This window comes from Myotis brandtii, unplaced genomic scaffold, assembly GCF_000412655.1.
Source record: "Myotis brandtii unplaced genomic scaffold, ASM41265v1 scaffold368, whole genome shotgun sequence".
NCBI classification, from domain to species: Eukaryota; Metazoa; Chordata; class Mammalia; order Chiroptera; family Vespertilionidae; genus Myotis; species Myotis brandtii.
The window spans coordinates 624,791-648,690 of NW_005364139.1; the positions used below are offsets into that span (position 1 = coordinate 624,791).

Below are 23,900 nucleotides of genomic sequence, written 5' to 3' on the forward strand. Positions count from 1 at the left end.
AGGGGCAGAGGTCCAGAGGGTATGGGTCCCCCAGAATCTGGGCATGGTGTGAATATGCCCTGTCCTCAGCTTCCATTAGCAGTGCTGTCACTGCTCCCTTCCTGATGACAGCCAGACCCTTTACCATCCATCTACCTCTTTCTACTGTCCTTCGTCCCATGCCTCCATCCTGTATCACCAATGCACTAGCCCTGTGGTCGGCAAACCGCGGCTCACGAGCCACATGCGGCTCTTTGGCCCCTGGAGTGTGGCTCTTCCACAAAATACCACGTGCAGGCGCGCACGTACTGTGCGATTGAAACTTCGTGGTCCATGCGCAGAAGTCGGTATTTTGTGGAAGAGCCACACTCAAGGGGCGGCCAAAGAGCATGTGGCTCGCGAGCCGCGGTTTGCCGAGCCGCAGTTTGCCGACCGCTGCACTAGCCTGTTGTCTCTCCAGTACCCCTTGCCCAGGCTCCCCTGACTCAGTGCCTACACCCACCCCTACCTTCCCTCATCCTCTTCTGCTTCCAGCCCCCTCTGACCCCTTTTCTCACTCATCATAGGTCATCTTGTCTTGGATCTGGCCCAGGCCCGGTCCACACTGGTGCTGCCCACCGGCCTCATCACCCCGGCTGGCACCATGACAGTGACCCTGTGCAGCAGCCGGGAACTGCCCTCAAGGCCTGATGGGGTGCTGCATGTGGCTCTGCCCTCCGTGCTCACCCCACTGGCCCCGCCTGGTCCGCCGGGCCCCCCCAGACCTCCGGGGCTCTGTGACGACAGGTTGGGCCTATGGTGATTCTCTTCGTCCCTCCCTCGGCTTCTCTGGGTCTAGTGCGGGTGAGGGGGCTTTGGCAGGGTGCCCCTGGGCAATGGGCAGGGTGGAGACGGGCTGGGGCCAGTCAGCCAGAGGGGCTAGGGGCCTTGGTAGTGGCCAAGTGACCCTCCTCGTGCTCCCTTCCAGCCCTACCAGCTGCTTTGGGGTGGGCAGCCCTCAGGAGGAAGGTCTGGCCTGGGAAGAGCCAGCTGCCCCTCCGGACGTGTTCTTAGGCCCTGCCCGCTGCCCTGCCCCATACACCTTCTCCTTCGAGATGCTGGTGACTGGGCCATGCCTGCTGGCAGGTGGGTGCCCCTCTCAGCGCAGCTGACTGGGAAATAATTCAAGGCTCAGGGATGGGAGGAACACAGAACAAAAAGGAGAGAGGGACCTAAGACATAGGAACCTCCAGTCTCACAGTGCGAGCATCCTCTGGACACTACTATACAAGCCCCCGCCAGTTTGTCAGTGTCATTTATTTACCTACCACCCCACTCACCCATGGGAAGAGAGAGGCTGACTGTGAGGCCAGTGCAAGAAGTGGGGGAGGGTGCTAAATCAGCAATTAGGTTGACCAGCCAGGAACAGAGCTGGAACTCTGCCTTCCAAACCATGCAACCATGCAACCCCCCTCTTGTCCATTGGAGCCTATGGCCAGGTTCTGAGAGCTGAGCTTAATCAGTCCTGATCCTTGGGCCCCCCCTCCCCCCCAGCCCCCATGGTCTGGGAAGGTGGTGTTTATGCTCTTAGTGCTGACTTGGGGTGGGGCGATCATCACCCCTCCCTGCCTCTGTGTCCCTCAGGCCTGGAGAGCCCCTCTCATGTTCTACGGGCAGATGCCCCACCTCACGCCAGCTCTGCAGCCACCATCTGTGTCACACTGGCAGAAGGCCACCGCTGTGACCGGGCCCTGGAGATCCTGCTGCACCCCAGTGGTGAGGGAATGGGGCACACAGTGGCCCGGCTCTGACCAACTCCGGGGCCACCTCAGTAGCATTTTTCAAGCGTAGATTTCTGGTCCCCTAGCCAGATGGACCAAGTCATCTGTAAGGGTGGGCCTGGTGGTGTAGGGAGGCTGGACCTACAGGGTCCTCCCTGGACAGCAGAACTGGGCAGTTAGGGTCCAGAAACAGGGATTCCCCTGACAGAGCTGTGTCCCCTCCTCCCCAGAGCCCCACCAGCCACACCTGATGCTGGAGGCCGGCAGCCTGAGTTCAGCAGAATATGAGGCCCGAGTGAGGGCCCGCCGGGATTTCCAGAGGCTACAGCGAAGACACAGTGATGGGGACCGGCAGGTATAGCTGCCCGGGGGCCCGACTTGGCCCTGGCCTGGCTGCTAGGTGCCTGTGTGCATGAGGAACAGGCGAGCAGACTCATGTTGGGATGAGTAGGGGGCTCTGCTCACAGTAGGAACTCTCAGTCCCGCCACCACCATCCCAGAGGGCTGGTGAGTATTGTCTCCGGAGGGCCCATACAAGCCTCCCTGGACTGTGTCTCAGAGAACGGGGGACTCAATCTGCCGTAGGCAGAGGACAGCCACCTGCCTCTGCCCTGGCCTTTATTCATGTGACCACAAAAAGGTGACTCATTGGGTGGATTAGACAGAAAAAGGCCCCAGGGCTGAGTCCCGCTGCCAGCCCAGGTGGGAGTTACACTAAGCCCGGCCCAGGGTGACTCTGGCTCCCATGTTCAGGTGTGGTTCCTGCAGCGACGCTTCCACAAGGACATCCTGCTGAACCCTGTGCTGATGCTGAGCTTCTGCCCAGACCTGAGCTCCAAGCCTGGACACCTGGGCACAGCTACCCGGGAGCTCCTCTTCCTGCTGGATGGCAGCACTGTAGCACACAAGGCCTGTGGGGGGCACGGCGGGGCAGGCCTGGGGCAGTAGGTCTGAGGTGGGCTGCAGCGCGCACACACACACACATGCACGCGCACACACATTCAGATGTATCTCTCCCAGATCCCAAGAGCCTATCTCATACATAAAGTAGGATTGTCACCTAATCTCAAAGCCAAATGTCATACACACCTGCAGAGTCACAGACACAAATGTCTCCCTAACACTCTCCATTCTCACTCACAGTCTTTCTCACAGTCTCTCACACACAGGGCCTCTCCCAGATCCTCATCCAGGCCCTCATTTTATACACAACCTGCAGAGGAAACACTCTCCATTCTCACTCACAGTCTTTCTCACACACAGGGCCTCTCCCAGATACTCATCCAGGCCCTCATTTTATACACAACCTGCAGAGGCAGGTCATCCGTGTCCCTTTCTCTCCACCAGTGCCCAGGGGCCTGCCTCACACCGTCCTCTCTGCCCCTCCCCAGGATGCCCTAGTCTTGGCCGTGAAGTCACTCCCGTCCCAGACTCTCATCAACCTGGCCACGTTTGGCACGGCAGTGCAGCCCCTCTTCCCCGAGAGCAGGCTTTGCGGTGATGTAAGTGTGGTCCAGGAATTTGGGGGCCTAGTGGAGATGCTCAGCTCAGCGCACCCAGCCTGTGCCTTCTCTCTGCAGGACGCTGTGAAGCTCATCTGTGAGAGTGTTGAGACCCTGCAGGCTGCGGGAGGTCCCCCAGATGTGCTGGCCGCGCTGGACTGGGCCATGAGGCAGCCCCAGCACAGGGCCCACCCTCGGCAGCTCTTCCTGCTCACTGCTGCCTCTCCCGTGGCCGCCACTACCCACCAAACCTTGGAGCTCATGAGGTGGCACAGGGGGGCAGCCAGGTATGAGGTGGGCAGAGACAGGTGACTGAGATGAACCCCCTCAGAGGCTCTGAAGGTCACAACTGCCTCCCTTCCTTCCTCAGGTGCTTCTCCTTTGGGCTAGGGCCTGCCTGCCACCAGCTGCTCCAGGGTCTGTCTGCCCTCAGCAGGGGCCAGGCCTACTTCCTGAGGCCTGGAGAGAGGCTGCAGCCCCTGGTGAGCTTGAGCCTGGGCCCTGTTCCCTACTCCCCAAGTCCTTCTCCCAAGTGACACTGAGGCTGAAGCAGAACCCAGTCCCGTTGTGGGGTCTCCTGGCTTCTCCCCCACTCCAATCCCTATTCTCCCTTGAGATGCCAATTAGGGGAGGAGCTACAGGTGTTGCTGTGGGATGCTTCAGGGGGCTAAAGGTGAGGGGAGCACAGCTTCTGACCACCCCCAAATATTCTCAGTTGTGTCCTGGTACTGAGTCATATCCTCAATAAGCCTTTTCTCATTCACATGGTAGAGCTCAGGCCAAGAGACAGACCAAGCCCTGAGGCCTGAGCTCTCAGTCCCCTTGCTTGTTCCTGCCCCCACTCCTTCCCCTGACCCCAGCCTGACCCTGCTCCCCTCAACCAGAGACTAGGCAGATGGGAAGGGCAGCCTTCCTGCTCTGTCAGCTGAGTGGCACCTCTCTCTCTCCCATGGCCACTCCTCACAGCTGGTGCAGGCTCTGCGCAAGGCACTGGAGCCTGCTTTGAGCGACATCTCTGTGGACTGGTTTGTGCCAGACTCGGTGGAGGCCCTGCTGACCCCCCGGGAGATCCCAGCACTCTACCCCGGGGACCAGCTGCTCGGTTACTGCTCACTCTTCAGGGTGGATGGCTTCCGGCCTCACCCGCCCGGGGTAGGCCTGGGCTGGGGTGCGGGCAGTGGGCCTGGGATGGCTGAAGCCCTTGCATCTCTTCCAAACCCTTCCTCCATTTCCCGTGCCTCTCTGCCAAACTCTCCTACGACCTCCAGGCCTCCTCAGAGACCACACTGGGCCCTCCAAGGTGCCTGCCACCTGCCTCCTCTTGAGTCTTCCACTGACTTGTCCTGTAAAGTGTAGCCCTGGGCTTTTACCACAGGTCACTAAGCCACACAGACACAGAGAACAGCTCCAGCATTTGCTATGAGGTTTTTGTCAAAATTTGCTCACTCCTTCCCTCAGTGCCCTACAGAAGGCACCATCCGATTATTTCCTGTAACATTCAGGGACAGGCGCAGTACAGTCTAGATGAAATCTCAGATCCCAACTCTGCCAGGTACTAGCCATTTGATTCACCTCCCTGAAGACCATTTCCTCAAATGGGTTTTTTTTCATAGGGTTGTTGTAATTCGAGGTCATAATATTAGTATACATGCTCTTGGTAGAATACTTGACACATCGGAGTTAGAGATGTGGTAGTTATTTTTATTATGAAAAGCTTTCTCTCTTTAGAGGAACTAAGCATGCTTCTCCCTTTTTGATAATGGACTGTTTGCCTTTTTGCCTGGTTGCCAGGAAGCTCAGGGCCAGACCTGAAGCGCAGCCACAGAAGCTCTATTAACCCCATGGTTAGCATGGCTGCTTCCTCTTCCTGAGAACTGGGCTTTCCTTTCTGGTTTATTAACTTCATTGCCTCTTGCAGTTAGCCATCTTAGATCCTGTTTGGAAAGAGGTAGCATAGAGCTGCAATCTGGCTTTCCCCCAATGACTATTTCTCTAGGGCCAAGAGCCTGGCTGGCAGAGCTTGGGCGGCTCCATGTTCCCATCCCCAGAGGAGGTGCCTTCTGCCACCAGCGCTGGCACTGAGCCCACTGGCACCTCAGAGCCACTGGGAACAGGCACTGTGCCAGGAGAGCTGTCCAGTCCATGGGCTGCTGGAGACTCAGAGCAGAGTGAGTGCTGGGTGTATGTGTGTGGCTGTGCTGGAAGAATGGGCAAGGGGAGGGGCCAGGGCTGGGTCCATTCTCCTGCCTCCATTAGGTACTGATGCTCTGACAGACCCAGTCACGGACCCTGGACCGAACCCCTCTTCTGACACAGCCATATGGCGTCGCATCTTCCAGTCCTCGTACATCCGGGAGCAGTATGTGCTCACTCACTGCTCTGCCAGCTCTGAGCCAGGCCCAGGCTCTGCAGGCAGCAGCGAGTCCCCTGGCTCCCAGGGCCCTGGCTCCCCCGAGGGCAGTGTTCCCCTGGATCCCCCCTCGCAGCAGGGCTGCCGCAGCCTGGCCTGGGGAGAGCCTGCAGGTTCCCGCTCCTGCCCCCTGCCTCCACCCCCACTGGCACCAGTCAAGGTGAGAGTCAATCCACATCCATTTACCATACATCCAGCAACACTTCTTGGCCATCTGCTGTATGCCATACATGGTGCAGTGGTTACATTAAGTCTAGCTGAAGAGCTGGGTGGGTAAATCTATAATGATGCCATGCAACATACAGGGATGAGCACAGGGACATGGTGCTATGGGGACTTAGAGTTCAGGTGACTAACCCTGTCTCAGGGAGTCAGGAAAGCAAGAGCCATATCTGGAAAAATAAGTAGAAGTGAGCCAGACAAAGAGGGACACGGCCTGAACAAAAACAAAGACAAGTAACCTCCAGTGAGAAATAGTGTGTAGTGACGTGACTGGGAGGGGGCCGGAGGCCATGGGAGCCTGGCCTTTTTCCTAACCGCCACTCAGGGTTTCAGACAAAGGGACATGTGGCCAGTTGTGTGTGTATGTACAATGGCCAGGAGCTCTGCATTCCTTGGCCAATGATCCCCCTTGTCACATGCAGACTGGGGCCTTGAGTGCTGAGGTGCTGAACCGTCGACACAGAGCGGCTCTGGCTGGCCGAAGCCTCTCATCACCCCCCGGCCAGGCGAACCCAGTCCCTGGCCGTCCCCGGCACCCCTCTCTAGGTGCAGCACCGGATGGGCCAGGCCCTGAGTCGGGGCAGCAGCTGGGACAAGGCCTGGATGACTCAGGTAAAGGCTGGATGGAGAGTTGGATTCTGACACCAAGGAGGCCTTGGGAAGGTGGAGCCCAGGGCATCACACCGCCTGTCTCTGCCATTGCCTCCTCAGGAAACCTGCTCTCCCCAGCGCCCATGGACTGGGACATGTTGATGGAACCACCCTTCTTGTTCACGGCTGTCCCCCCTGATGGGGAATCCGCACCCCCAGCAGTGCCACTGCCTCCGCAGGCTCCACGCTGCCACGTGGTGATCCGGGCCCTGTGTGGGGAGCAGCCTATGTGCTGGGAGGTGGGTGTTGGGCTGGAGACACTCTGGGGGCCTGGCGACGATGGCTCCCTGCCTCCATCACCCCACGAGAGAGAAGGTGCTTGGGACCAAGCACTCCATCGGCTGTGAGCAGCTTCTGTGGTCCGGGACAATGAGCAGCTGGCTCTCCGAGGGGCTGAGACCATGGCTGACTGGGGTGAGTTGCTGGTGGGCCCAAGGGGCCTTTATGGGGCAGAGTGGCAGAGGTATGGGTCTGTTTGGTCACTCTCTATACCTCACCTTGCACATAAACAGTTTGAGATGGCTCATCCACATTGACAAGGGGAAAAATTAAGCAGGGCAATGGGGAAAAAAGGATAACAACAGGAAAGAGAGAATGAGAATGAGGTTTTATTAAAGACTAGAGGCCTGGTGCATGAAACTCGTGCACTGGGGAAGTGGGGGGTGGGTCCCTCAGTCCGGCCTGCGCCCTCTTGCAGACTGGGAGCCCTTGGGGGATGTCTGACTGCCACAGAGGTGAGAGAGGCTCCCGCCACCGCCTCTGCGCTCGCCAGCCATGAGCCCAGCTTCTGGCTGAGCTGTGCTCCCCCTGTGGGAGCACAGTGACCACCAGGGGGCAGCTCCTGCATTGAGTGTCTGCCCCGTGTTGGTCAGTGTGCATCATAGCAACTGGTCGTTCTGCAGTTTGGTTGATTTGCATATTAGCCTTTATGCCTGTGGGATTGAGCCAAAACCGGCTCTCTGACATTCCCCCAAGGGGTCCCAGATTGTGAGAGGGCACAGGCCAGGCCAAGGGACCCCACTGGTGCACGATCGGGGCTGGGGAGGGGCACGGGAGGTTGCCAGCCAGGGAGGGACCACAGGAGGACTCCAGGGCATGTCCGGCCTGTCTCGCTCAGGCCCGATCGGCTGGACCCCAGCAGCAAGCTAACCTACGGGTCAGAGCATCTGGCCCCTGGTGGTCAGTGCACATCATAGCGAGTAGTTGAGCGGCCTTAGCATATCATTAGCATATTATGCTTTGATTGGTTGAATGGATGACCGGACACTTAGCATATTAGGCTTTTATTATATAGGATGCACACCATAAGGTTATGTGCCTTTGCAAGTATGCGACCCAAAATTGGCAAGCTTCTTAGCAGCCAATAGAGGAAAATGAGATCTTGTAAGGATTTCTAGGGCCCACAACATAAAAACAAATGTCACTTAGGAAGTCTGTTAAAACCAAATAAAGTTAAAATTTCAGTTCCTCAGTTACACTAGCTATATTTCAAGTGCTTAATGGGTACACATAACTAGTGGCTACCATATTGAATCATATAAATATAGAACATTTCCTTCCTCACAGGAAGTTGTATTGGACAGTGCTGAAATGAGCGGATGGAAAAGGCACTGGTCCATGCTTCCTGAGTGGTGTCCAGAATGTTGAATCTCTGGGTGGCCAAGAGGCCTAGCCCTGCTATGGATTAAGGGTTCAGCTTCACCACTTCTTGCCAAAATTGGAGAGTTCAAGCTGGTCCTGATCCTGAGAAACTCTACTCTGTTCAAAAGTGCACAGAGAAGCTATGGGAACACTGACATTTTTTTCTGTGAAGCCCTAAGTAGAGGGTGGATGGTGGGAGTGCACCCCCTCCTGGTCAGCAAACTGCTCCTTGGTTTCACAGGCCATGCCCGGAGGTCCTGGCTCCGAGCCCTTCAGACAAGCAAGGTCAGCTCTGCCCCTTCCTGCTTCACCTGCCCTGTAGCTGTGGATGCTACCACTAGGGAGGTCCTGCCCTCAGTCCTGCAGGTGCGGAGCTCAGGTAGAGTCCCTCCCAAGTGACCTCTCAGGTGCTGGCCCTCACCTCACTGGCCACACGCCCAGACAAACCTCAGCCCTGTCTTCTGTACCCCTGCAGAGCCAGTAGAGCCCCCAGGCACCCCTCCCGCCTCTCAGGGCCACCTAGATGCAGCTCTTCCCACAGGTGTCCACTGTAAAGGTAACACTCAACTCTGGGCAAATGGCAGGGAGCGTCTGAGCTTAGGGGTCACCACTGGCACTGACTGGCTTCATTGCAGGCCTTCAGGGAAGCTCTCTGGCAAGTGGCTCACATCCAGACCAAAAGGACAACTCCAAGTCTGCTTTGGAGGATCCTGCAGCCCCTACCCGAGGTCCTCATACCATGTCCCCTCAGCCTCCTCTGAAGCTCAGCCTGGGCCATCGGAAGTCCAGAGGCCCAGACAGCCGTAGACTCTGCAGCCCCAACACAGGCCAGGCCAGTGACGGCAACAGTGAAGGCAGCAACCATGACTACTTGCCCTTGGTGAGGACTCGGGAGGTGGAGGGTGGTGTTGCCAGGGCCAGGGCACTGTCTCAGCTCACTTCTCCCCCCACCTCCTCTCTCCTCAGGTGCGACTGCAGGAGGCACCTGGCTCCTTCCGCTTGGATGCACCCTTCTGCACTGCGGTGCACATCCCACAGGAGCGCCTGTGCCGCGCCTCACCCTTCGCCGTGCACCGTGCCAGCCTTAGCCCCACCTCAGCTTCATCTCCCTGGGCACTTCTTGGCCCTGGCGTCAGCCAGGGAGACAGTGCCACGGCCTCCTGCAGCCCGACCCCCAGCTCAGGCTCCGAGGGTCCAGGCCAGGTGGACAGTGGGCAGGGTTCAGACACTGAGGCCTCAGAGGGGGCAGAAGGGTCGAGTGGTGCCGACCTGCGGGGCCGGACCTGGGCCACAGCAGTGGCACTTGCGTGGCTGGAGCACCGCTGTGCCGCTGCCTTCGGCGAGTGGGAACTGGCAGCAGCTAAGGCGGACTGTTGGCTGCGGGCACAGCACTTGCCTGATGGCCTTGACTTGGCCGCGCTCAAGGCTGCAGCCCGGGGTCTTTTCCTGCTGCTGCGTCACTGGGACCAGAACCTGCAGCTACACCTGCTGTGTTACAGCCCGGCGAACATGTGAAGGCTGCCCACTGCTGGGGTGTCGCCCCCCACAGAGTCAAGTCACTGCCACCCGGGCCGGCTTCTCGGTGCCGGGAAGGAGTAGGTTGGTGACAGCCTGCCCCCCACTGCTTCTCATCCCCTTCCAGAACCCTTTATCTCCCACAGAAAGTGCCTGCCTGTGCTCTCTCCCACTCCTTCTACCCCCTGCTCCTTCCCCTCTGAGCTCTGTACAGTGCGGTAAAAGAGGAGAGAGCCACAGCCCCCAAATCCTATGCAATAAAGTGCCTCTTAATACCACCTGAACGCGTTCTTTATCTGCCGCATGCATACCCCTCACTAGTTGGTCTAGGCACCTCCATGTAGGCTGCACAGAAGTGGACTTGGTAAGGTTTATTGGGAAGGGCACAGCATCCATCCACGTCCAGGGTCCTGAGAATGGGGCAGAGGTGATCTCAGTGGGCTTTCTTGCTGTGCTGGGTGCTCTTGGGGAAAGGCTGGGGGCCCAGCCAGAGCTGCAGCAGGATGACAGCATGGCACACGTGCAGGGCAGCAGAGCTGCAGGACGTGGATGGGTATGTGTTCCAGGAGAGCTCAATGAGCCCCAGCACCAGCAACCTGGAGATGAGAAATAAGCTCCAGGGTTTGTGTCCAGTTTCTAGGCCCCAGCCCCTCCATGGTCCCTAACTCTAACCCTTACCCCCCCTCAGGTTGTCCCAGCTGGTACCTGAGCAGGTGTGTGAGCCAGCGTGCAGGCGTGGCCCACAGGAGGTAGGGCAGTGTGTGGAAATACCAGACGTAGAACTGGTAGTGGAGAGAACGGCTGAAGCAGATGCCAATGAAGTTGGAGGTGAAGAGGGTGGAAACGATCTGTATGCAGTGGTCAAGGCCAAGGGCAGGAGCAGAGGGGACAGGGGCTGGGGGTGGGGTCAGGCAGGGAGGTTCCAAAGCAGAGGGGTAACAATTTTTGGGTCAGATTGCCCCCTGGCTCTACCATTCCCAGATGCGTATCTTTGGACAAGTTTCTTAACCTCTCTGGACGTGCTCCTCAATCTAAGGTGGAGAGTGATACCGAGGGCCATAAAAGCCGAGTGAGTCCATCCTTCCTAGCTGGGTGACCTTGGTAAGTTATTTAACCTCTTAAAGCCCGAATGTTGTCCTCTGTATGTGAGGATAATAAATACACCTTCCTGTATCAGGGTCTCCTGTGAGCTTTAAATGTTAGAATGTACATAAAACTCTGAGCACGGCACCAGGCAGAGGATGCGCACTCATAATGAAAACTCAATGATATTTAAAATTATGAATAAATATGCTTAAATACGTAAATGCTCAGCACAGTGTTTGGTACAGAGCAGGAGCTCTAAGAATAAGCCCTGTAGCTATTACTGGTGCCTCCTTTTCCCTCCCCAGGTCACCAGCCATCCAGGGCCACCTGACCAGGGACCCTGTCTGCACCTGGAGAGGGCAACACTTACCTTCCCATGACTTAAAGGATATGATTGGCTGTCAGGGGTTGGGGTGGAACCTTCCTTTTGGAGGGATCCTTCAGCAGCGACAGGATACTTTCCCCTGTCCTGGGGAAAAGCCATTCAGACATTTATCAAGCTCTCATCATGGGCCACGCTCTAAAATTCACCTCCATGAGCTCAACATCTCCCCTAAGCAGCCCCTAAGGCCCAGGCCCTTCACTCCTTCCCCTACATCTGCCCTTGACACTGCTCCCCTTTCTCACCTGTGCCACCTGCAGAGAACAAAGAGCAAGAGCAGGGTGAGGTGGGTGGCCAACAGTGCCAGGTGAAAGGCACGATGCAGGAAGAGGGTCTCGGGGAGGAAGCGCCAGTTCACTGTCCAGCGGAAGAGAAACTGGCGGCCCAGGTCAAAGGAGCGGGACAGGTACCCGACGGGGTTCTCCAGCAAGAAGGGCAGCCCCAGCACCACCTGAGATGGATGTGATGTCAGCAGAGCTGCCCAGGCTCACCCCAGCCTCATACTCGTCAGGAGAGTGGGAATTGGGTGTAGGTCTCAGAGGTTCCTTAATTCCCGAGGACTCCTCCCCCACCTCCACCCCCAACCCCTCCCCTGTCAGAGCCTGGGGCCAAAGAAGCTGAGGAGGCAGGTAATGACAGTGCTTTAAGTCATAAATGGGCAGAGCTAGAAAAGCCCTAAGAGACCATCTAGTTCAACAACCTTATATTACAGAAAAAAAAAACCCCCAAAACAACCAAACAAAAAAACACAAAGCCCAGAGAGGTAGTGGCTACCCAGTCCAGAATCAACTCCAAAACCCTTGCCCCTTGGCTGTGAGGAAGTCTCAAGGAGGGAAGGAGGCCATCTTTAAAAAGGGGTGAGGCAGGAGTACCTGTAGGACGGCACAGATGCCCAGCTTGGGGAGGGCCCCACGGAGGCCAAATTGTGTGAGGAGAAGGAATAGTAATCCAGGGGCGAAGAGGAGCACGTTCATCTTCACAGAGACTGCCAGGCTAGGGTGCGTAGAAGAGATAAGGGTGGAAATCAGCTCGAGGGCTATGCACCCCCACCACCACCATCACAGCAACTCCTCCCCTCCACCACCAAGTTCCAGGATAGCTTGGTGTGCAGGGCAGCAGAGCTACAGGACGTGGATGGGTATGGGTTCCAGGAGAGCTCAATGAGCCCCAGCCCCAGCAACCTGAAGATAGGGCCCACACTCAGAACTGCGGGAGGGAGGGTAAGGTAGCCTGGGGGGAAGCTGGGGGTAGGGAATAGATACCTAGTTTCTATGCCCAGACTGAGCAAACAAATATATACAGAATAGTAAGAATATTAATGACCAACTCCAATACAACTCTGTGTATTGTGGGTTGGAGTGGAGACTTTCTACAGATCCTGGACTCACCTGGTGGGGCCTAACTGACCCACATTGTCTGGCCACTCCCTTGCTGCAGAAATTTAGGGAAAAAGTGATGAAAATATAAAAGTAAGAAAGGGGACCAGAAGGGAGGGATGCTGACCTGAAACAGCAGCAACCCCAGCCCCAGCGCTGGGCCAGCAAAAGGTTGATACTGAGGAAAAGCAGCGCCATGGCCACTGGGTCATTGAAGAGCCGCAACACAAAGATGGAGTGGACACGGTAAGAGGCACAGCACATGAAGAAAAAGACGAAGGGAGGTACCTACGAGGTGGGCACAGTGGGGAAGGTCAGCTCACCAGCCCTGAGCCATCACCAAACCTCAGCCCTCCCAGGGTGGAGACCCAGGTCCTGGCACTGTGGACTCACCTTGCAGGTCTGGTGGTAGATCAAAAAGACAAGCAGCAAGGTGGCCAGGTAGAGCACAGCAAAGATATGCTGGGCCATGCGGATGTCAGTGCCATGACCAGTGACATAGTACAGCCCCATAAAGATGTACACAAAGCCGGCTGGGTATCTGGAAGATGAGAGGGAACATGAATCTGGGTCAAGATACCCCGCCTTGTACCCTGGCATCCAGTCAGCCCCCCTCACATTCTTGCTGAACCTGCTATCCGCACTCACACAAGAGGTCCAGTGTCGCCCTGCAGTTGGGTATAGTCGTAGGTGCCGTTGATGACGCCCTCTACCTCCGCCATGTAGGCCTTCCAGTCAATCTCTGTATCTGGAAAAGGAAAGGACGGTGTGGTTACTTCCAGGTCCAAAACTTGTCTGCCCCCAACACCTCCAACCCATCAAAGCACAGAGTTCCAGGTCACCCTCAGGGCTTCTATCACAACCCCTTACCTAACTGCCTGCTTGACATCCTTTGGGTGAACCCAGGCATCTCAAACTCAACATGTTTATAATTGAACTCATAAGCTTCTACTCTAAATCCGCTCCCCTTCCTGAGTTCCATGAATGGCACCATCAACCTCCCTGTTGCCCAAGTCACAAAACTGAAACTTCCTTCTCTCTCACTTCCAACCCCTAGTTACTATGTCCTCTCTATTCTTCATTCTACGTATCTTTACTGTCTCATCCTTCTCTACTATTATATAGCAAAATTTGGGCCTACCATAATCTCTAGCCTCAATGATGCAACAGCTTCCTTATTAGGCTCCCAGCTTCCACTTTCCCCTCACCACAATGTATTTGCCACCCTGCAATCAGGAGCTCTTCCTATAATAGAAACGCATCATGTCTCTCTGCTTAAAATCCTTCAACGATTCCCTAAAGCTGTTAAGATAAAGACCAAACTCTATTACTGCCATTTTAGAAGAGGAACCTATGAATTATTGAGCTCAAGATGAGCAAGTTAGGAAGAGCAGAGCTGAAACTGGAATTCATAGGATCCTAGATTCTTAACCACTAAGTATGCTACTATCTCCTTAACACAGCTTACTGACTCCTTTATAATCTGGTCTCAACTTCTGCAATCTCATTTCAGTACTGGCCTCACTTGAGTTCTATGTTCCAGCTCTAAAAAGACTCCAGGCCCAGCAGGCGCGGCTCAGTGTAGAGCATCACCTACGAACCAGGAGGTCTCAGTGTGATTCCCGGGTGTGATTCCCGGTGGGGGCACATGCCCGGGTTGTGGGCTCGATCCCCAGTGTGGGATGTGCAGGAGGCAGCAGATCAATGACTCTCTCTCATCATTGATATTTCTATCTCCCTCTCTTTTCCTCTCTGAAATCAATTTAAAAATATAATAAAAATTAAAAATAAACAAACCCCAGAATTGAACAGATGAGACCCAGCTGGGGAAGTGACATGTCCAAAGCCACAGCGACAAGCAGCAGCAGCAGGACATGAACACAGACCCAGGTCTTTGCCGTCCAGCTGGTTTGCTTTCTTAGCCTGCCGGGCTGCACCTTCAGGGCAGAGGACCAATCTCTAGGGTAGCCCCTTTCATCATGGGGGAGGGTGGTGGATTAAGATCGGGTTTGGTTTTCTGTGGAGCAGGCTTGGAACTTGGGTAAAAGATATGGGTCTGCAATTGGTGACTAAGTGGACCTGGGGTCTGGGTGGAGCTCCGAATCTGAGTCCCGGTTTGAGTAGGGCGTTCCGGTCCACCTCCCTCCCGCCTTTTCCGCGCCCCTCCTCTCCCCTCCCCCGCGGCGCACTCACATGCCACCCTGTGAATGACCCAGAAGGTGATGCCCACCTCCGCCAGGCAGAGGCAGGCAGCCACCAGCAGCGTGTAACGCGGCTCCAGCAGCAGAAGACGCCGCTCTTGCCAGGCGCGCCGCAACCATTGTCCGCAGAGTCCCGCCAACCGGGGTGGGGGTCCCGCCCGGGCGCGTTTCCGCACGCCCGCAGCCATCTTGTCGGTGCACCGTTCATGTGGGCCCGCCACCCTGGAAACCGGACCCTTTGGCACTTAGGTTCCGCTCTGCGCGCCAGTGTCCTAACCGAGTTGCCAGAGTCCTTATTTCCTACACTAAAATGTACTTCTTCTACATAGGTCTCTTCTGATGGACTGCACGTTCCCTACGAGCAGGAATGGTCTTACTCTTCCGTATATACTTAGCCCTGAGTACCCAGGAGCTAAGATGGATCGAACATTTGCCCAGAAAAACAACCCCCTCCCCCATCCCGGCCCAGCATAACACTTCGCCGGTGTTGATAATATCTGTGTTCATGCCTGTGTCCATGCCCCTCCCGCCACCCCTCCGGGTGCTCAAAACGGGGGAGAAACAAATCTTTCATTAGTTTTCATATTTAATGTAAGGAGCCGGTCAAATTGAAAATATGAGAAGGGACAGTGATGAACCAGAGTGAGTCTGACGCTCTGAGTGTGGTTCTCAGATGTGAGTGACAAGTACAGCCGGAAGCTTCCGAGTCTGGACGACCTGATTAACCAGCCGGAAGATTCTTCGAAGAGCGCTTAGCAGAGGACGGAAGTTCCACGTGTTTATGTTGAGCAACCTCACTGGGGGGCGGAGACTCAAAGGCCACGCCCCCTACGACATTACCATTCAGACTGGCTACCCAGGGGAGCCAAGCCCCGCCTAAAGGTGCCGGCCGACTGCCCTACAGGCCCGGCAGCAGCAAGCATGGCCTCTCCCGGGGCCCCCGAGCCCCGGCCGGAGTTACCGGAGCAGAACTCCGGGTACCGAGAGGTCCAGTACTGGGACCAGCGCTACCGGGACGCGGCCGACTCTGCCCCCTACGAGTGGTTCGGGGACTTCTCCTCTTTCCGTGCCCTCCTAGAGCCGGAGCTGCGGCCCGAGGACCGTATCCTCGTGTTAGGTGGGTAGTCCCGGCGCTGCCCAGCCCAGGTGGAGCTGGCGGGACCGGCTTCGCCTCGCCGCCCCCGTCCGCTTTCCTCGCGTCTGTCTGCCCTTGACTGACGATGCCCAGGTCAGGAGCCAAGATCCGGTACCTTCAGAACCTGGAGTCAGTTCCCTGTCCCCCCCAACTCGACAGTCTCTCTGAGTCTGAGCGTGGTGGGTGAGCCGGGGCCCCGTTCCGCCCCCTCGGAAGGCACCGCGAGCCCTGGAGAACTCAGAGGTCTAGTAAGTCCCCACGCTAGTTGGCTCTATGACTAGGACAGGTCGTAAAAGCGTCCTGAGCTTCGGAGTCACTTCTAGAGATGGAACTGCGAGCTCAAGTCGGATAAGGCACATGCAGGCACCTCGAGCACAGTGCATAGCATCTTTCTGTTTGCGCCAATGGGCACCGGGAGCTGTTGTCACCTGGAGAGAGTTACCACTTTCCGAACTCGGAAACTCGGTCTGATGCCCCGCGTGCAGTGAGGAGGACAGCGCCCTCCGAGGTCAGAGGGGATATTGCAACCGAGATTGGTGAGATTCGAGGAAAGGGTACTAGGATGCAAGATGGGGCTTTGTCCCAGGGCCAGCCTTGGGGGGGCGGTCTAGAGAAGTTGGATTGAGCAACGGGTTTCCTTCCAATTATAGTTTTTATTTTGGTATTTGTAAAAGCATTTATATGTTTAAGTGAAATATTTCATGTGCTCGCTTCGGCAGCACATATACTAAAATTGGAACGATAGAGAGATTAGCATGGCCTCTGCGCAAGGATGACATGCAAATTTTTTAAAAAAAGTATTTCATATACATGTCATCTGTAATACAGTATATGAAAGGTATAAATAGTAAATCTAATATGTATGTGTATACCATACTCAGTTTGAAAAATAGAATATTCCTAGAACTAGAAAGGAAGTATAACCTAGTGGTTAAGAACTTGGACCCTGGAGGCAGCTAATTCTGTTGGAATCTAGGCTCATGTAATCTTAGCTGTGGAATAATGGGCAAAATCACGGAATTTTAACGATGCAATCCTGGAAAAAATACTTAAATTTCTGTGCCTCCATTTTCTCAGCCTTAAAAATAAAAAGATACTCCGTATTACTTATTTACTGGGTTTTTAAGATGATTGAATGAGTATGAAAGATACCCAAAACAATGCCTGGCAAAATAAAAAGGCCCATGTATATTCAAGGTTTTCTGCGTAGTCCTCCCAAACCTCTCCCCGCCCCCCCCAGAAGTAAAAACTCAAATTTTATGCTTTTAAGCCATTAAATTTATTTATAGATTTACCATAGATCTAATTTTTTAAAGCTTTAGTGTGCATCAAAATCACCTGGAAAGCTGGACCCCATCCAGGGACAGTTTAAGGTGGGTCCTAGGAGTCTGTAGTTTTAGCAAGCCCACAGCGGATTCTCATGCTGAGAATAACACTGCCTTAAAATCTAGACAGGAAGGTATTCTTTTCTGGAGAGGGGAGAAAAGTCTAAAAATAAAAAAGGAAAACTTTCCAGACATTATTCCCAAGATCTAAAGAGAGGACCCAGCCCAGCCTGTGTGGCTCCGTGGTTGAGCATCGACCTATGAACCAGGAGGTCACAGTCCAATTCCTGGTCCGGGCACATGCCAGGGTTGTGGGCTCAACCCCCAGAGGGCATGCAGGAGTCAGCTGATCAATGATTATTCTCATCATTGATGTTTCTATCTCTCTCCCTTCCTCTCTGAAATCAATAAAAATATATTTTAAAAATAAATAAATAAAAAGAGGACCCACAACTTGGGGAATACCTATGTTACATTCCACTTTAACAAACAAGCTGAGCACCCGGTAGGTGCTAGGGAATGTGCTGGGTGGGCCCTTTCTAACTTATTTAATATTTATGACAACCCCGAGAAGTGAGTAATAAGTATTACTAGACTTACTGTAGATCAGGGGTCAGTACTATTTCTGAAAATGGCCAAATAGTAAATATTTAGGGCAGTGATGGCGAACCTTTTGAGCTCGGCGTGTCAGCATTTTGAAAAACCCTAACTTAACTCTGGTGCCGTGTCACATATAGAAATTTTTTGATATTTGCAACCATAGTAAAACAAAGACTTATATTTTTGATATTTATTTTATATATTTAATGCCATTTAACAAAGAAAAATCAACCAAAAAAATGAGTTCACGTGTCACCTCTGACACACGTGTCATAGGTTCGCCATCACTGATTTAGGGCTTTGTGGGGCTATACAGTTTCTCTGACAACTAGTCAGTACTGATGTTGTAGTAGAAAAGCAGCCACAGACAGTACCTACATGAATGGGAATAGCTGTATTCCAAGAAAACTTTATTTACCAAAACAGGTGGCAAGCTGAATTTTGTATTCCCTGCTGCAGATCATTGTCTCAGGCTGGATCCAGAAACAAATCCTAAGATTATGATTCGTCTCCTAGTTATTTGTTAGGGATGTGCTCTCAGAAGAAATCAGTCAGAGAGTGAGGGAATAGGGAAGGGAAGAGACCAAGCAGGATTGTGATCACAGGCAAAAGTTTCCCTGGGGGTAGTTCAGCCTGAAGAGTCACAGATGCAAACTGTCAGAATCGAGCACACACCAAAACCTAGACACACTTCAAGCGGATCTGATCAGAGCACTGACAGTGTCCACGGTTGTCATGTAGCAAGTAAGTGGTAAAGTAAGGGTGCCACCTCACTCCAGAGCTTCTGCTGCTGCACCATGCTTATGGGCATAGAGAGACATCTAGAACTCGGTTACGATTGGTAAAATGACTAAAGATGGAATGTCACAACTGAAGGTGAGTGGAACTCTTGAAAACTGGTAGACAGTTTCGCATAGTGGTTTAAGAGCTCTGATTCTGGCGTGAAACAGGCCTAGATCCAAATTCTAACTCTGCCACTGGACTAGGTGACCTTGGGAAGTTTCTTATATACTTTGGGCAGCCTCAGTTTTCCCATCTAGAAAATGGTAATGATAATAACAGTTACCTTCTATATGAAGGTAGTGTGAAGATAAACTGAGATAATGCTTAGAAATGCTTAGCAAAGGGCCCGGTGTTCGATGACTATTAGCTATCATTATTATTATTAAAAATGGGAATTAGAGGGGCAGTTTATCACAGACCATTCAGAGGACAGAGAGTACCCTGCCTGGGAACTTGTGTGTCTGGTCCCTATGGCTAGAATATCCTCATAACAGATGAATGCATGTGGCTGTCCTAGCTTTGCCATCATTATACATCTCTGATTCTCCATGTTCCGCAGGAATCTTATCATAATTTGGCTTCAATTTGTATTTTCTACATATAGAGAAGGGACTGACCAGGGGATTGACTGTCAAGTCCCCATGGTGGCTATTTTTCTCGTTATAAATTAGTGAATTGGCATTCTGGCTTACATCTCCTTCTGTTGGTGTTGGGATAGCATCCACATAGCTCTGGACTCCCATGTGATGGGTTCTTGGAGCTGGCTCAGTTCTCTGGGCTCTACTTCTCTAAGGCTCCACCTAGGGAGGCAGGGGCCTTCCCAGACCCCACCTTAGTTGCTAGCCCCAAATCACCGAGGCAGCAGGATCAGAACTCACTGCTTTGTAAGCATGACTGGCCCTGTGGAGGGAAATGAAGGATATTTGCCAGCTGCCATGGCTCTGGTTGAGCGTCAACCAAGGAACCCAGAGGTCACTGGTTCAATTCCCAATCAGGGCACATGCCAGGGTTGTGGGCTCAATCCCCAGTAGGGTGCATGCAGGAGGCAGCGGATCAATGTTTCTCTCGCACATCGATGCTTCTCTCTCTCTTCCTCTCCCTTCCTCTCTCTGAAAAAAAATCAATAAAAACATTTTAAAGGAAGGGGGGGGTATTTGCGTTTGTCTGTAGTTGGGCAGAGCTTTGCAGGCATGAGGTCAAGTGTAGGGTGGTAAAGGGTTTGTGGATCAGAGAACCCAGTGGGGTATCACCTGCACTGAGTTAGGGTCTCTTGTTCAGCCACTCTCACCTCCCATCCCATGTAGTGTACCTACCAGAGCTTGCTGTAAGGAAGCACACGTTATTTTTTTTCAGGTGTGACAGTCTGCCTGAGCCCCGGGGCCTGAGAAAGAACACAGGAGCCCTAGCCAGTTTTGCTCAGTGGATAGAGCGTTGGCCTGGGGACTGAAGGGTCCTGGGTTTGATTCCAGTCAAGGGCACATGCCCAGGTTGTGGGCTCAATCCCCAGTAGGGGGCGTGCAGGAGGCAGCCAATCAATGATTCTCTCTCATCATTGATGTTTCTCTCTCTTCCTCTCCCTTCCTCTCTGAAATCAATAAAAATATATTTTAAAAAAAGAACACAGGAAAGGTCAGCTGAGGACCAGCCAGCATCCTCTGGGTGCTCTGGCCTGGTTCCAAGCCCTGCTAGATTAGGGCTATCCCCACAGCTGATCCTGTGATCCTCTTAGAGACACAAATGAGGATTAAAGGCAGTCTAATCCCAAGAGCTGGGCATCCCCATGTGGGGCCAACAAGGGCTGTCATCCAGCCCTGGTCTCAGGCTGAGACTGACCACAAGAGGGCCTGGAAGAAGCCAACAGGTCTTCGAAGAAAGCCATGCTGTCTGGACTATGGATCCCCATCCGTGCCTCTAACCTCCACCTATTCTTTCACCTGACCCAGTCCTCTTTGGGACTGCTTTTCAGGCACTTCCCACCAGTATTATGATTCTTCAAGACTGATTGGTTTGTCAGCTTCCCTGAAACCCTTGCCCAACCCCCCTGAAGTGGGGACAGGGATCATCCTATGTGCTCCCACAGCCTGTCCCTATTGAAACACTCATCACATCACATAGCAATTGCCTGATTACACATCTGTTCCTGCCACCAAAGCATGAGCTCCTTAAGGTCAGGGACTCTTACTCAGCAGAGTACAATATGTAGTGCTCAATCACGCATTGAGGAATTACAAGGGATCAGCTCCACTGTGTCCCCACCTAGCTTCCCCTTCACTTCTTAACAAAGTAGGATAATAACCCCTAACTTGAAGTTTTCCCAGAGGTTCTTTGGGAGGTCTGGTATTAGGGTAATATTAATATCCTAATGATAACACTATGAACCTAATGATGCCAATATTGTCCCATTCTGAGTCTGAGAAAACAGGCTCAGAATTGAGTGACTTGCCAAGGCAGTGTGACTAGGAATATCAGAACCCAGACCTTTGAACTACGTTCAGAGCTTCTTCAGCTGTTTTAGTTCTTAAAATTCAGTGCAGCTTATCCTGCATGCAGGCTTGGTCTTGTTATCTTCCTTTTTCTGAATAGGAAACCCAAGTTCCTAATTCACGCATCTAGGAATGACAGAGCCAGGATATGTGCCCACGTCTGCATGACTCCAAGCCTCATGCTCTTTTCTGTACCGTGCTGCTTCTTCCTCAACACAGGAGGGTTTGGGCTGTGAGAAAATGATCCAATTGTGAATGGGTAATTGGGGAGGGGAGAATCAAAGCTAACCTAGCTCACCCAGCCGTCGTTGTGAGCGTCAATCTATGAACCAGGAGGTCACGGTTCAATTTCCGGTTGGGGCACATGTCCGGGTTGCAGGCTCGATCCTCAGTGTGGGACATGCAGGAGGCAGCCAATCAATGATTCTCATTGATGTTTCTATCTCTCCCTCTCCCTTCCTCTCTGAAATCAATAATAATAAAATAATAATAATATATATGGAAAAAAATAAAAGCTAACCTAGCTCTTTTGCTACCCACCTTTTCCCACCCAGGCTGTGGAAACAGTGCCCTGAGCTATGAGCTGTACCTTGGGGGCTTCCCAGATGTGACCAGTGTGGATTACTCATCAGTAGTGGTGGCCGCCATGCGGGCTCGCTACGCTCATGTGCCCAAGCTGCGCTGGGAGACCATGGACATACGGGCACTGGGCTTTCCCAATGCTTCCTTCGATGTGGTGCTCGAGAAGGGCACGCTGGATGCCCTGTTGGCTGGAGAACGGGATCCCTGGACCATGTCCTCTGAAGGGGTCCACACTGTGGACCAGGTGCTGAGTGAGGTGAGGGAGCAACAAGAGAGGAGGGCAGACCAAGAGGTGGGGGTGAGGGGTTGAGGTTTCAGGAGATTGGATGACTCAGAAGCCAGAGGAGGCGTGGTTTGGAGCAGTCACTTTCAGGACTGTGGTTACCTGAATGAAGGGGAGAGTTACACTGGTCAGGATTATAGGAGGCTGGAGTGGCCAGCTTCACAGAGTTACTGGGATGCCGTAGGGATGGCATAGCAGCCAGGTTCCAGATAGGTAACAGCCTGGGAGGGTGGGCAATTGGCAGGAAAGCAGTACCCCCTGGGTTGACATCATTCCCATGCTCCTACCTGTCTAGAATATAGCCCTACCCCTTTGAATGACCAGGGACACAGAAGGAGGCTCAATTTGCCATGGAGAGCTGGATGTAGAGCAGTATCTGGGAGGTCAACTGGGACAATACTGACCTTTGAGAACCTGAAGATGGAGTCCTCACCATTGGCTTCTCTGTCTGCCTTGCAGGTGAGCCGAGTGCTGGTCCCTGGAGGCCGGTTCATCTCGCTGACCTCTGCTGCCCCCCATTTTCGGACTAGACACTATGCCCAAGCCCGTTACGGCTGGTCCCTAAGGCATGCAACCTATGGCAACGGTTTCCACTTCCATCTCTACCTCATGCACAAGGGCAAAGAGCTGAGTGTGGCCCAGCTGGCTCTTGGGACTCAGATCCTCTCATCCCCCAGACCTCCCACCTCACCCTGCTTTCTCCAGGACTCAGATCATGAGGACTTCCTCAGTGCCATTCAGCTGTGAGGCCAGAAGCATGGTCCTTGAGTCCTCCTTACCTTTCTGCCCTGGACTCCTCAAGTTGTCGTAATTCCTGACTCAGGGCTTAGGGTTGGGTCCATGGTGCTCACATCCCAGGGGCCTGATGCCTAAGAGCTGATGAAAGCAACCCCACATGAAACAATATAGCCCAGGCTAAGTTACATCTCAAATCACAGGTTTCTGGCTTCCTTCTTGGGTTTCTCAGATCTCTCCTGGGCTCCCCAACTTCCTCTCCCACCATATTGAATCCACCACAGCCCCTCTGCTTGCCAGCCAGACTCAGAGACCTGCATCCCTGGGGCCTGTTGTTGCCTCCCCACCCCCTTCAACCGGGACTTATCCACAGGAGGCTGCAGACTTTGAATCTAGATTGCTTTACAATTCTGACCCTAACTCCAGCCCCAGCTCTGGTGACCTATCCTGTTCTGGTTGTATATTTACCCAAGAATGCTACATTGTAATGTTCTCGGGCAAGGCTGCCTGCTGTGTTTACTTGGCAACTCTTCCCTGCCAGCAACATGCACCTGAGATGCTCAAGTACCCACTCTCCTCCCCAAAAGGGACTAGAGCCATTTTTGCCTGACCCCTGAGCAAACCGAAGCAATAGCCACACACACACACAGGGAGGTCTGTGTTTATTCACACACTCCTGGTACAGTGAGGATGGAGGAACATTTACAAAGGACACCCCTGGGTGAGAACATCTCTAGGGCCACAGGTGTCATCCAAGGGTGCAGATCAGTCCCCATTTGGGTTCCCAGGGGCAGGGGGCAGGGGTCCAAGGTAAAATCAGACCTGGGCCCTTGGAAGGTGATACCTGGAGGGGAGGGGTCTGCCAGAGAGCCGCCTGGGGTCGGGCCTGGGCAGACTGGCCACATGTTGGTTACCATGTTGGGGGCTTGTCCATGCCCACCCTCAGCACTCGTCCTATCTGCCAGGCGCAGAAGAGCAAGGACGAGACCGAGGGGGTAGGGCACTAATCATGAGGGGAGCCAGTAAACAAAGAGTCGGATATAAAAATACAAATGTGCTGAGGAAGTCCCTTAGAAAGAGGCCGAGGCTGGGGTCACGCCAGACAGGGGTGAGGGTGAGGAGCGGCCTGGAGGGCTGGGCTCAGGTGGGTGGGAAGCTCATGCAAATACGCAGCCAAACATCCCTGGCCGCGCGGTCCGACCCGGCTGGCAGCCAGTCTGCAGACCAAACCGGCCGGAGAGGGGCGGGG

General features: G+C 53.8%; 3 protein-coding genes across 6 annotated transcripts in view; 2 read left to right on the plus strand and 1 right to left on the minus strand.

The window, feature by feature from the left end:
- Nucleotides 1-399: 399 nt before the first annotated feature.
- Nucleotides 400-9,958, plus strand: VWA5B2 (von Willebrand factor A domain containing 5B2). Its single transcript, XM_014544505.1, is given in 17 exon segments — nucleotides 400-765; nucleotides 947-1,104; nucleotides 1,603-1,734; nucleotides 1,970-2,094; nucleotides 2,493-2,648; nucleotides 3,131-3,241; nucleotides 3,320-3,528; nucleotides 3,612-3,723; nucleotides 4,208-4,393; nucleotides 5,238-5,409; nucleotides 5,498-5,811; nucleotides 6,296-6,485; nucleotides 6,585-6,938; nucleotides 8,407-8,544; nucleotides 8,641-8,721; nucleotides 8,801-9,045; nucleotides 9,132-9,958. Coding segments are annotated over 17 exon segments (3,375 nt in total). The 5' UTR covers nucleotides 400-622; the 3' UTR covers nucleotides 9,681-9,958.
- Nucleotides 9,959-10,036: 78 nt separating this feature from the next.
- On the minus strand, nucleotides 10,037-14,944 carry ALG3 (ALG3, alpha-1,3- mannosyltransferase). Of its 3 annotated transcripts, none has more exons than XM_005872131.2 (9): nucleotides 14,755-14,944; nucleotides 13,173-13,272; nucleotides 12,918-13,065; nucleotides 12,652-12,812; nucleotides 12,021-12,141; nucleotides 11,394-11,599; nucleotides 11,159-11,235; nucleotides 10,386-10,530; nucleotides 10,037-10,276 (listed from the first exon to the last, which is right to left on the minus strand). In XM_005872131.2, the coding sequence occupies exons 1-9, from the start codon at nucleotides 14,843-14,845 to the stop codon at nucleotides 10,114-10,116; spliced, it is 1,212 nt and encodes a 403-aa protein (XP_005872193.1). In that variant the 5' UTR covers nucleotides 14,846-14,944; the 3' UTR covers nucleotides 10,037-10,113. The 3 variants fall into 3 exon arrangements, with proteins under 3 accessions (XP_005872193.1, XP_005872192.1, XP_014399992.1); XM_005872130.2 differs by having other exon boundaries at nucleotides 14,718-14,938; XM_014544506.1 differs by lacking the exon at nucleotides 14,755-14,944 and adding an exon at nucleotides 13,395-13,593.
- Nucleotides 14,945-15,551: 607 nt separating this feature from the next.
- Nucleotides 15,552-23,900, plus strand: part of ECE2 (endothelin converting enzyme 2) — a 32,300-nt gene continuing 23,951 nt past the window's right edge. Inside the window, exons 1-3 of one of the 2 annotated variants that reach the window (XM_005872133.2) lie at nucleotides 15,552-15,842; nucleotides 21,606-21,889; nucleotides 22,376-22,848. In XM_005872133.2, the coding sequence (XP_005872195.1) occupies nucleotides 15,647-15,842; nucleotides 21,606-21,889; nucleotides 22,376-22,663 (768 nt within the window). In that variant the 5' untranslated portion in view covers nucleotides 15,552-15,646 and the 3' untranslated portion in view covers nucleotides 22,664-22,848. Of the gene's footprint in view, nucleotides 15,843-21,605; nucleotides 21,890-22,375; nucleotides 22,849-23,900 lie in introns of those variants that run through there. The other variant, XM_005872137.2, reaches the window with a different exon arrangement.